Source organism: Meriones unguiculatus, chromosome 5 (assembly GCF_030254825.1).
Source record: "Meriones unguiculatus strain TT.TT164.6M chromosome 5, Bangor_MerUng_6.1, whole genome shotgun sequence".
Classification (NCBI taxonomy): domain Eukaryota; kingdom Metazoa; phylum Chordata; class Mammalia; order Rodentia; family Muridae; genus Meriones; species Meriones unguiculatus.
In genome coordinates this window covers 42,608,290-42,620,919 of record NC_083353.1, presented here as the reverse complement: position 1 = coordinate 42,620,919, position 12,630 = coordinate 42,608,290, and the positions used below count along the sequence as shown (strand labels likewise).

The 12,630-nt window shown below is 52.2% G+C and overlaps 1 protein-coding gene across 1 annotated transcript; it reads right to left on the bottom strand.

Annotated features, from left to right (window-relative positions):
- Positions 1-1,184: 1,184 nt before the first annotated feature.
- Dnajb8 (DnaJ heat shock protein family (Hsp40) member B8) lies at positions 1,185-1,874 on the bottom strand. The gene has a single exon (XM_021638790.1). The coding sequence runs from the start codon at positions 1,872-1,874 to the stop codon at positions 1,185-1,187; it is 690 nt and encodes a 229-aa protein (XP_021494465.1).
- Positions 1,875-12,630: the final 10,756 nt, after the last annotated feature.

Here is a 12,630-nt window from a genome sequence, read left to right as displayed (position 1 = left end):
GTGTGAGCCCTGAAACATGGAGTCCTTAGTGATTGCTGCAGCCCCCAGGACGCAAGCACTGGCCCGTGCACACCTGCCTTTGCCCTCACTACAGCAATAATCACCACGGACACCATTTGAAGGCAAGCCTCTTCCCGCTCGCACCCGGGATGGAACGCTGACTCAGTAGCCTGTCAGTTGTGTAACCCTTCCCTCTACCTCAGTTTCCTCTTGCATAATGTGGAGTCAGGGACCCCGATAGGGGGAAACTGGGGACATCCCATGAAGTTGCTTCTATTTACTTCATGTGTCTCTTCCTGTTCCAACAGGGCAGCCTGCTCCTGCCCCAGGCCGTGGTCACCTGATCTTCCCACCCCCCGGGAATGTTCACTTGAGCAGTCAGCATCTCGTAAGATCTTTCCAGGTAGCTTGGCTCAGAATCCCCCCTGCCCATCTCTTAGCTTGTGACACTGCTGTCCCCACCCCACCCAATGGTTCCCAGGACCAAACATGAGCATAATCACGGTGGGGACAGGGCTACACCTGCTGCCCATGCAAGGGCCCTCAAGTATTTGCAGAGAGAAGTGTGATGGGGGGGGTCACAGGGGAAGGGTGGGTGTGCAGAGGCCAGGGAGGTAGCTGGGGTGAGAGGGAGGTTAGCTGAGGTTAGACCACAAGGCTTCATGGTGGAGATGAGGCCAGAGGACTTTATGATCAGAGCAGCAGGAGCCAGGAAGGTGGAGAGCAGGGCAGGAAAGAAAGACCTGAGAATCTGGGTTGGAGATGGCTGCTACTCAGTTAATGAATAAGGAAAAGTGGGGAAGTGAGCCTGTGAGGATGGCAGTCATCCTGGAGAAGGGACATGGGACACGCAGGTAAGGTAGGACATGAAGGTGACAGAACGGGGCAAATGACAGGGATTAATAGCCACCCGAAGACCCGGCCCTGGGCTTCCGTGCTGTGGGAAATGGCTGGTGCTGGGCGTGGAGGCCACACGCTCCTGAGTGTGCCTGTGGAGTTGTGGCAGCCGCCCAGTGGGCCTGCAGCCACCAGCCCACTCCTAAGGATGGGAGCCGAGTGAATTCATCTTGGTGTGCACTCACTTGGCAGGTTTATTAACCACTATCTTGCCCCTGAGGATGATGGTGTCTGAGCCAGGGCCAGGCTGGGTGGCGGCCACTTGCTGTCCACCGGCTGGGTGGCGGTCACTTGCTGTCCACCCGCATGAGCTTCTCCTTGCCATTGACAGTTACGGAACGGAGCTTCCCATCCTCTTCCACCTCCACGCGCTCTTGGCCATTCTCAATAATGCGCTTGGTGGTCACCTTTCGGCCATTCACTATCTCAGTGGATGACATCACTGACTTGAACCCTGAGCTGCCCGAACCGGAGCCACTGAACGAAGTGGACGAAAAGGTGGCCCGGCTGGCCCCCCCGTGGCCCAGGGGGTTGAAGGACGAGAAGGCCTCCATGAATGCTGGGAACTCACCGAAGCCTGAAGAGAAGGTCCCACGTAAACCATGGGACCTGCTGCGGTCATTGAAGGGGGTGTCCCAGAAATCGAAGGAGAAAGGGTCCAGACCCCCAAAGAACTCTCGGAAGATGTCCTCAGGATTGCGGAAGGCATAGCCAGCACCGAAGGGACTGCTATGGGGGACACTGGCACCGCCGGCTTTCCAGCCATCACAGCCCGCCCGGTCGTACAAAGAACGCTTCTTAGAGTCGGACAGGACCTCGTAAGCCTCAGAAACCTGCTTGAACTTCTTCTCGGCCTCCTCCTTGTTGTCAGGGTTCTTGTCGGGGTGCCAACGCAAAGCTAGCTTTCGATAGGCCTTCTTAATGTCCTCGGGGGAGGCGCTTGATTGTACACCCAGCACTTCATAGTAGTTGGCCATGGTAAGGGTTGGGAGGGGTGGGGAGGGGAATGGACGGGATGGAGGAGGGCTGAGGAGGGCTGAGGCTAGTGGCTAGGGTCCTCTCTTGGGGGGGTGGGGGTTTGCTGGAACCTGTTGGGTCTGGGTGGCGAGAGTCTAGCTTTCCATCCTCCCGGTTCTCAGGGACAGGTGGAGCCTCCACTGAGAGGGGCGGGGGGTAGGGACAGTGCCGCTCGTGGGCCAGGCCCAGGTGGCCCCTTCCGATCTGGGGCCAGGGCCCTTTGTGACATAAGCACGGAGTAGGAGTTCCCCCACCCCCTCAGCCAAGCTCCACACATCACAGGGCTGTGGGTGAGGCTGATCACTGTGAGGCCTGGAGGGTGAGTGTGGCTACATGGAAGCTGTTTGCTGGGCTCCCTGGGAGCCATCGAGGACAGGCAGGGTCCGCTGTGGGATTGGAGGGGTGAACCGAAGTGAGAGGGGAGCAAGGGTTCCCTGGCATCTGAGAAGGGCTGAGGAGGCCCCAAGGAACTTGGGGTAGGTAGGGGCAGTGATATCTTATATTTGTGCCCTGTTATCTCTGGATTCTCAGAGAGGTCAGGGAGGCAGGCACATTTGTCAGCAGCTGGGACGGAGCCGGGCCACAGCTCGAGACCAGCAAAGATTTGTTAAATGAGCGAAGCTTGGAAACTGGGCCTTGAGCTGTGGGGGAGCAAGGAGAAGACTCACTCTGCTTAGTTCAGATATAAAGGGACTAACACAAACCCCAGGTGACCGGCAGCCCCCAAAGGCATGCCTCCTTGTCACCCTGGAGACCAAGTGTGGTCTCATCCACTGGAAGACCTGGAGGACGCTTTTCCTCTTGAGGAGGCAGTGTGAAGGAGGGGACAGACCCTGAGGGACACAGCTCCAAGGAGAGCCTGCACCGTGGGGACATGGCCCAACGGTATACTAACAGAGGAGAGATCTTTCCAGTGTCACTGGCCCCACTGGCACAGCAGCCCTGAAGGCTCCAGGCTCTCCAGGGATGTGCTCCTTGACTCATGTTGTACCGTTAGGTCCTGTTTGGGGTGCCAATGCTGACTTCTCCCTGCCCCGTTGTCCTTCCTCTCATTCTTTCCTCTCTTCTGGGCTCTCAGTTGCAGACACCTTACAGGGGCCATAGCAGTTCTCTTGGAACCCACAGGCCAGAAAGGATGACAGGGGACTCTGGAGACACCCGGGTCACTGTCACCATCACTCACATTGGTCTCACGAAGAGCAGGACAGGCTCCGTGCTCCACACCAGTCCTTACTTGTCACCCCAGGCTGCTGCCAGCGGCTTCATGTGAAGGCAGCTGCACCCCCTCCATTGTGGTAAGGATGCTAATACTCATGTGATGGAGATGATGGGAGGAGCAGGAGGTCATGATGGGACTGCTAGCAGTGACAGAGGCCATGGGGATGGTAGCGGTGACTGTGACACCCCTACGAAGAAGGCAAGGAATGGAAGCCATGTGTGGCTCAGCTTGCTAAGGTGCAGGGCCACACCCAGAAATGACACATACTCAGTATGAGCCTTCCTCATCTGCACACTGCAGGGCTGCTGGAGCTCAGCCTCCCAGACCTCATCAACGGGGCCCTGAAGAGAGGGACCAGGGGTGCCAGGCTCCAGGGGTCGAGGCAATCTTCTGTTGGTGTGTGGTGGACAGTCCTCACCCACCCCTCAGTGGAGGCTGGTGTCTGCTGGTGGGAAAGCTCATGCAAGCTTCAAGGAGAGACAGACTGCTGTATGAATGGAAGGAGGAAGCTCTAGGTGGCCACAGTGGGCGATGGGGGACAGTAAGCGGAAGTGATGTTGGAGGTAGTATGGTGATGGAGGATGAGAAGGTGATGGAGGAGGAGGTAGTAGTGACAGAGGTAGTGGGGATGGTGGGGATGGAGGTGGTGGTGGTGAAGGTAGTGGCAACGGTGGCAATGATGAAGAGAGTAATGATGGTTGCAGTCATGGTAAGGATGGAGGTTATAATGATGGAAGGTAGGATGGTGAGTTTCAGTCAAAATGGTAGAGATGGCAGTGACGGTGAAGGTAGTGATCACGGGGGAAGGCAATGACGCCATTAGAGGTGACGAGAACACACATGGTGACGATGTCGGAGGGTGGTCATGGCAACAGTGACACTGAGGAGGGAGAGGCAGTGGTGGTAGTGTCAGAGGGCATCGCTGATGCTCGCTGGAACTGAGGAGAAGGAAGGCATGGCAGGGAGTTTATCATGATGCTGATATGCGGTGGGTGTTGGTGAAGTCTGGGGTCCCTGTCATCAGGGCGGTAGTGTGCTTACAGCGTTGAGTCCAAGGGATTCAGGGTGGTGTTGTGCCCTGAAATCCTATCATTCCCCCAGCCCTGACCAGACACCTCTCCGGTCTTGGTGTCTCCCAGGAGGAACCTTCTGGCCTTTGATGGAACCTTCCTCATCCAGAAGCAGTCTATCTACCCACGTGAGATGACATGGAAAGCCCATCCCTGCTCAGGCCCAGCGATGTCACAGGACGGAGAGCACGTGCAATGACAGAGGGTCTCAGCACTTCCAGGGCAGATCCCAGCCTCTCGGGGCCAAAGGGACCTTGACAATGAAGGCCCCATAGGTGGGCCATGAAGGAAGACACAGAACTTAGAACTGGACAGCCACTTGGTGGCAGCATGCCGAGGTGACTTGCCCTTCTACAAAGATATTGTCCTATGGGGTCCCAAAGCCTAAAGTGTTTGGGGGTCCAAGTGGGAGGAGCACCCTAGGGGCAGAGCTTGGTAAACAAGCACGAACATTAGCCAGGGCCTGTGCCCCTGATTCTACGGCTGTTAGTCTCTTCCGTTCTGGAAATCTCTGTCCTCATTCACTAGTGGGATGGTGAGATCCCTTCCTCCTCCTCCTCCTCCTCTCTGGGGAGTCAGCATCTGATGTCTCCAGTCCTTAGTCTGAGAAAGGACTCTGGGAAGCAAAAGGACCTCAGATAACTAGGTGATCTCAGCAGAGTCTAGCTCAGTATAGAAGCAGCCCAGAGAGGGTAGGACACACCCAAGGTCACACAGCAGCCCCAGAGAGCCTTCCCCAGGCACGCTGATGGAGGTTGATTAGGCAGCCAGAGGCCCCTCTGTCTCTCTAATTAATGGAGTGGCTTTTTAAAAGGATTCTAATCACCCCGATGCTATCTGCTTATCGCCAGAATTCCTAATCAGATGGTCCTGGCAGAAACCTGTCTAATTCCCTCCAGCCTCTGCCCAGGGGGGCAGCCCACCCACCCGTCCACCCCACCAGATGGGCAGCTGTGGGGCCTCTTCTCCTCTCGGGGCCTGAGGTGACCAACTGTATTTCCTTCAGGATGGATGGGTGACAGGGATGGATGGATGGGCTTCTGGATCGACAGTGACAGGCGAGTGATGGGACTGGATTACAGCTATGAGGACTGGGTAGGTGAAAGGATGAGCAGATAGACTGAGGGATAAGATTATACAGTGATTAAGGGTGCAGGCTGCCAAGTCAGATGGTCTGAGTTCGAACCTCAGCTCTGCCACTTCACAGCTGTGTGTGTTCTTGGGGAAGTCGCCTAACTTTGCTGTGACTGTTTCCTAATTTCACCTGTGAGAGGGGGACAATAACTCCTCTCCAGGACTGGGGAGGGCTACCACCATCCCTGTTCCAGGTGGCCATGCCACCCTCCACACAGTGACTCAGCCCCAGTGTTCAACAGTGCCAAGGCTGGGAACTTCTTCCAAGCCCTAGACCACTGTCCATCCATCTTCACTGCGGACAGTTTGACTACTCATGGCACCTGGGGCTGGCTCGTTTCTCAGGGACTCGAAGGCCAAGAGTGTGAGTGGTTCCAGCAGTGGGGGCAGAGCAGGTTCCTTGAGACCACGGGGCACAGAGCGGGGCCCAGGGCCGGGTCTAAGCGTGGAGAGTGTACTGAGACGGGAGGCCTTCAGAAAGCTGGGAGCAGGAGGAAGGCCAATCAGGCATAGGTTTGAGGAAGACAGTGAGGGTGAGACCCAAGTAGCAAATATGGAAAAGCTGGGCATTCCCAAGTGTTGATGGATCTGGGCTCCTTGTGTCCCTATCCTCTGCTGGTTAATATAAAACAAAACCACTAGGAGGGAAACCTTTTGAACTACAGATTCACGTGTATGAACACCCTTGTCTCAGTAAACCTCTAGGCTTTCACCCCAGAGGAACTTTCACACGGGTATAGGGACCGCGGCACTCCTCGCTGCCCTGTGTGTAGCCGTAAACAAAACAGATGGCTTAAGCCCTTTTTAAGAACTGATTGATTTTATTTCTGTGTGGGGGGTATTGTGCCTGCATGCATGTCTCTGCACCACATGCGTGCAGTGCTTGTGGAGGCCAGGAGAGAGCATCAGATTCCCTAGGCCTGGAGTTAGAATGGTTGTGAACTGCCATGCGGATGCTGGAAATCAAACCCGAGTCTTCTATAAGAGCAGCCAGTGCTCTTAACCACTGCACCATCTCTCCAGCTCACTCACTTAATGTCTTAAGGAAAACGAGCAGCTACACATCAGCTTTACACTGTGAACTATTTACTATACCGCAACAAAAATGAATGAACCGGAACTTAATATACTAATGAGAATAAATATCTTAAATGTGATGGTAAGGGGGGGAAAGGGCTTTTTTAGTATATAATGCTGCAATTACCCCCAACCCCAGGCTTACCTGATGTTTTGGTTAGAAAACAGTAAATGGAAAATTCCAAAAGTAAACGAATCATAAACTCTAAATTATGCACCATTTCTGAAAAGCTTGATATCACCACCCCCACTCCCATCCTACCCAGAGCATAAAGCATCCTTCATCCACTGTATCCACAGTGTATGTGCTAGCCACTGGCTGGTCTCAGCTGCCATCAGGGCCTTGCTAGTGCTCGGATATATGCATCCCATTTAATAATGGCTAGAGAGAGGATGGTAACGGTTTTATTATGTTATTGCTATGTTTCATTATTACTGATGTTAATCTTCTATTGAGCCTCACTTATAAACTGAAGTTTATCATAGGAAAAACACATCTCCTCCAGGGTTGGCTACTACTCATGGTTTCTGAGAACCCTCGGTTCTTGGGATGCATCCTTTCAGGGAAGCAGAGATCTACCATACCTGTCAAATGTGAAAACATGCAGAAAAATACAAGTCCGAAGTACGGAGGAAACCTAACACAGGAATGGGGGAGCCATGCCCTACTCCCCCACCCTAAAGGATTAGGTTCAGAGGGGATGGGAACCCTGGGGGCTGGGGTGCTTTCCACTGCCTCCGTTCTCCCTGCTCCTGCTGCCATGCACCAGAGGGTGGGTGTCATTGTTGGGGTCGCTGCTGCTTTATGTGAGCTCCACGGTGGTGGTGGTGGTGGCATAAGTGTGTGTCTCTGCAGGAAGCTGCAGGAATCCCCACAGCTGTGGGAAGTGAGCAGGGCTGAGCTTAAGGGACCTGGCAAGGGTTCCTCCCCAGCAGAGCCAGAGCTTCCAGGGAGTGCCAGCCAGGGATTGCCTTCAGCTCTAGCCTGGTAGGATAGCAGGGAACCCAGCTGGAGACCTGGCAGGCTACACAGGCTCCTGGCAAGAGGAACCATGAGGTACAAATGTGCACAGTTTCCAGTTGGTAAGTGTGCCGTGAAATGTATCAAGACTGCAGTGGTTCTATGGTCTATGTTTGGGGATGTCTGAAGTGTTTCCTTAAAAGGTTGAGAAAGACCCTGTGGTGATCTTAGCCGTGAGAGTGGAGCAGAGTAGGCCTAGGAGGTGAGCGCCTGAAAAGTGAACGGTGTGGGACAGGAGGGCAGGGGACTGAGTGTAACGCCCCTGGTCCTCCCTTCTGAGGGGGCAGGAAGGGGTTGTGCTCTACTGACATCCTTTCAGAGTTAGAACCTGTTCACAGCCTGTAGCTACTGCTTAGCCTAGAGCAGTGCCAGATGTAGAGAGAGGGGAGAGCAGCCTTTTTTCCCAGGGTCCCCTGGGGAGTCCCAGTGTGTGCTGGGTGTGGGCTTGGAAGGACAGATTGGCTGGGTCATCAGCTGGCAGAGCCTCCACCCTCCAGGGAACAATCCCACCACAGCCATCCCTTTCTAGCCAAGAACTGAGCTACCTCCCCTTCTCCCCTTGGTCTCAGTTTCCCCAGCTTTGTGAACCAACCTAAGCTGGGGGAACGGGAGCAGGAATGGGAAGGTGCAGACAGGCTTGCTGAATGCCCACTTCCATCCCCCTGCCTCCCACAGGCAGCCTGTAGGAAAAGGACCTGGAAGGAAGGTGTCCAGAACCACTAGGAGGGCAACAGCAGGGCCTTGCTTGGATGGCCGCTCAGAGGACCCTGTACCTGTACCTGCCTCGTGTTGTCCTCACAGCAGACCCATAAGGTTCTGTGTTGTTTTCCTGATGTGCATTTGGAAAGGCTAAACCATTTGTTCAATGGTGTATGGCGAGGGAGAGGCAAGTCTTGTCTGTATACCCCGCCAACTTTCACCCCTACTCTCCCGGACACGTGTAACCCTGAGTGATACTGTAGGGTACCAGGGAGGCCCTGGGAGCTTCCAAGGAAGAAGTTGGGTAAGTTACCGCAATATGGGAGGTTTCAAGGGTTATAGAGAGGGTCTTCTGGAAGAGCTGAAGGAAAGGAGGGCCAAGGAATAAGGCTCACAATCCTCTGTGATTTAAATGACCAAAAAAAAAAAAAAAAAAAAAAAAAAAAAAAAAAAAAAAAAAAAAAAGCTAAGTTTTAGGACACATCAAAGTCTTAGCATGTCTATTAAGTAAAAGGGCCCTTCCAGACCTGGTGCAGCACTGTGAATCACTGTTCTGTTTGGCTGGATTATCTTCCTGGATGTTTTTCTACATGTGTGTGTGTGTGTGTGTGTGATGCTAAGGGTGTTGTGTGGACAAAACATTTCTTAGGGAGACCCAACACACGTGTCTACTCACCCCTGGTAGGGAGCTCATGATGGACCAAAGTCTAACTTGGTGAGCCAATGGGTTTTACTGGGGTTACTTAAAAAAAGATAGGTGAGGGGTTACAAGAGCAGAAATGACACAAAGACAGCTACATCATCAAAGCCCACCCCAGCATGGGTGACAGCTCCCAAAGCTGCGACCCTAAAGCATACTGCACAGCCTGCAGGCAGCTCAACAGGGTGGAGAGTGTCCTTTCCAGTTGGTCTAAATCTCTTTCAGACAGCTCAGCTAGTTTCTGCTTCTTCCAAGCAGCCGGTCTGGTCCCACAGTCTTCCTCGCAGCTCGGTTTTGCTGGCCTGAGAGGGACTCTCAACTCTAATTGCTTACTCTGGCAGAGAGGAACCTACTGAATCTGGTCAGCTTCAGGGACTTCCTGAATATTTTGAATTGTTTACCTTCCTGCTTAAGGAGCTTTCCTGCTGGTTAGACTGTTTCAGTCTTGGGGGAAACTGTTGTAGAGCAGAGCATGGACTTGCGACTTCCAGCATGGGAGGTAGTGACTCCACCGCTGAGCTATATCCCAGCCCAACACACATAGTTTTTAATTTTTTAATTTAAATGATATTTTGCCTCATACAAAAAGACAGAGATTGGGCATATAATTAACGCCGTCTGCACAGGTGGATTGTTGGTTTCTTTGAGACAGGTTATGAAAGTCTCAGGCTGGCTTCCCACTTGATTTGTAGCAAGTCTGTAGCAGCTGGCCTTGAACTTCCAACCCTTCTGCCTTTGTCCTCGGAGAGCTGGGACTGCACCACCACACCACAGCGGGTTCATTGCATATGTTTTAGAAACAAAACACCATCACGACTGGGCCTGCTGGTGCTTGCCTGTGAGCACTCAGGAGCCTGAGGCAGGGGGATCAAAAAGTTCCAGGCCAGCCTCGACAATTCAGTGAGATCTTGTCTCAAAAAAAAAAAAGGCTGGGATGTAGCTCAGGGATACAGGGTAGAGTACCTACCCCAGAATATTGCCAGGGTTTGGGGCTTGAGCTCCAGAAGTGAACAGGACGATTGCCACAGCCTGCTGTATACAGAACAATGGGCTGTGTTTCATGCATTCCCTGCAGGACCAGGGACCATTTGGATCCTGGTCACTTCCAGGGATGGACAGTCATGCAGAGGGCTTGTTTCTCAGGTGCTGCCTCAGGGGGTATTGCGAGGGGGTGGCAACAGCAGGCTCTCAGACATTTCACTGTGCTTCCTCAGCGGTAAGGCTGCGTCCTGGCTGCGCTTGCCTGTCTATAGTGGTGACTTCCTGTGGACCCTTGTGGTGACTTCCTGTGGACCCTTCTTCGTGTCCTCTTTTTGAAGCAGATCAGTTGCTTCGTTCTTCATTCTAATTGCGTTGGTGTTTCCTGAGACTAGTCTCACTGTGTAGCCCTGGCTGGTCTGGAACTCGCTATGTGGACCAGGCTGGCCTCAAACTCAGAGATCTGCCTGCCTCTGCATCCTGAGTGCTGCGGTAAATGCACGCACCTGACCCTCTCATTCATTATCTTGTATTGCGAGTCTTCACATATTTTGAAAACTTATCTCCCATTCTGCAAACATTATTTTAAACATTAATAATTAATTTTGAACATTAGTCTTTCTGTCCAGGAAGTTATTTAACTACATCATGGAGCATTTGGGAGATAGAAGGAAAATTCCCATCCCTTTTGTTAACATTCAGGGAGGACTCTTCCCGTGGGTGTCATGGTGACTGCAGCTCAGGGCTGTGAAACTCATTTACAGTGCCTCAAAACTGACCCTACCAGCCAGGTCCAGAACTTCCCAGCAAGGTGTGGTGTACACACCCAGACCTTGGAAGGTAGAGACAGGAGCGTCAGGAATTCGAAGGCCATCCTGGGCTACATGAGACCCCATCTACACAAATAGAAATCCTCACGCTCCCCTCTTCCCCGTCCAGCACTACCCTCCTGTCAGCTGTTGATCCAACCATGTTGCTGCTCCTCTACATGAACCCTTGGCTCTGGAGACCCCCAGGCTTGTGGGCTCACCACGCCGTCCCGTGGCTGGCTTATTTTTCTTGGCTTCGTGTCCAGTCAGTAGCATGTGTCATCACGGCCTTACTTCTGACAGCTGTTTGGAAGCCTCAGCTTATGATCAGAGCCTTTGATGGCTCCTTGCACAGACATCACCTTTTAACCATAGTGAGAGCTACCGTGAATGTGGCCTGCCCACACCAGCCCTGCTTTCTTTCCTTTGGGGTGTCTACTCTGACTGTTCCCCACTTTAAAAAAAAACAAAAACATTTCTTTTATACGTGTGTTTGCCTGCATATATGTTCACGCATCTAGAGTGCCTAGAGGAGGGCGTCAGACCTCCTACAGCTGGATTTGGGCAGCTATGAGCGACCAAGCTGTGGTGCTGAGAATGAAACCGAGGGCCTCTGCAAGAACAGGAACTGCTCTTAACTCTGAACATCATGGCTTTAGCACTCCCAACCTTTTTAAAAATTTATGTAATTTTATTTTATGTGCGTGGATGTGAGGGTGTCAGATCCCCTGGAACTGGAGTTACAGACAGTTGTGAGCTACCATGTGGGTGATGGGAATTGAACCCGGGTCCTCTGGAAGTGCTCTTAACCACTGAGCCATCTTTCCAGCCCCACGTTTTTCTTAAAAATAGTAATAATAATTATTAATAATTTCTATTGTAGTCAGTATTATTTTGGGCTTTTACCCTTCTTTCTTTTGAGTGTGAATGCTCTCAGGTTTATCAAGGCTGTCCTGAAAATCTCTGGGCCTAACGGGAGACGTATTTAGACAGCCATGGAGTGTCCATATGTTGGAACAGACTATCTGTGAGCTACTTTTGACAGCACTATGCCATTTTTATTATTCTGCTTCCCCTCTCTGATGTAGAAGAAAACCTTTATGTTTGTTTCCAATGTCCTGCTGACAGTTTACCTGTGGGGGAACCAAACTGGGCCATCCAGCTGGGTGGGTTGTAATAGTTGGTCTCAAGATTATATCTTTAGGGCTAGGGTGTGGCTTGCATGGCACATGGGAGGCCTTGCGTTCCATCTCCAGCACTGCAAAACATGAGAAAAAGATCCAATCTTAAAACGGCAACAGCAAAAACCTCAAGTATATGATATGCGTGGTGTTATTAAAACTCAGTGCCCCCAAGTTCCAGGTAGGACCTAGGGATCTCTTGGAGAGTGACCTGGGTGGAAGTGGGCCAGACTCTGGGTATTTTTTTTAATCTCCTTGTCTGAAATTATTCCTTAGTTCATGTTTCAGGAGCCATTGTTCAGCCCAAAGCTTGTCACTGGCTAGCAAGAACCCCCTTGCACGGATTTGGGGCGCCACTCACCACCGTGTAAGTCACGGTATATGTGTAGACTCAGTGGGTGCCTCCAGATCTGCCTGACCTCACCACAAAAGCAGTGGAATCTTGGGCAACATTTCACTCACATGTGCACACACAACCCCCTCCCCATGTGGGCATTCTATTTTCCCTTAAACTTTTTAGATTTTGCTGGCTTGCCTCTTTTTTTCCAGATAAAGTTTGGAATTGTTTTGGTTTTTTTATCATCTTTAAAAAAAAAATCAAATTGTTTTGCCTCATAAACTCATTGAGGGTCCACACCTCAATGGGGAATGGCTCCTTGGTATGGGCCATCTTCCCTGCCTCAGGAAGCTTGTCTTACTCTGTGGTGGATGGCTGGAATTCCTCCCAACATTCCCCCTGGGGCTATGTCCCCGTCTGAGGCCCTAGGATTGACCAGTGAGACATTCCCTTCCCTCAATTCCCCTCCCTCCTCCAGTGACAGGTCACCA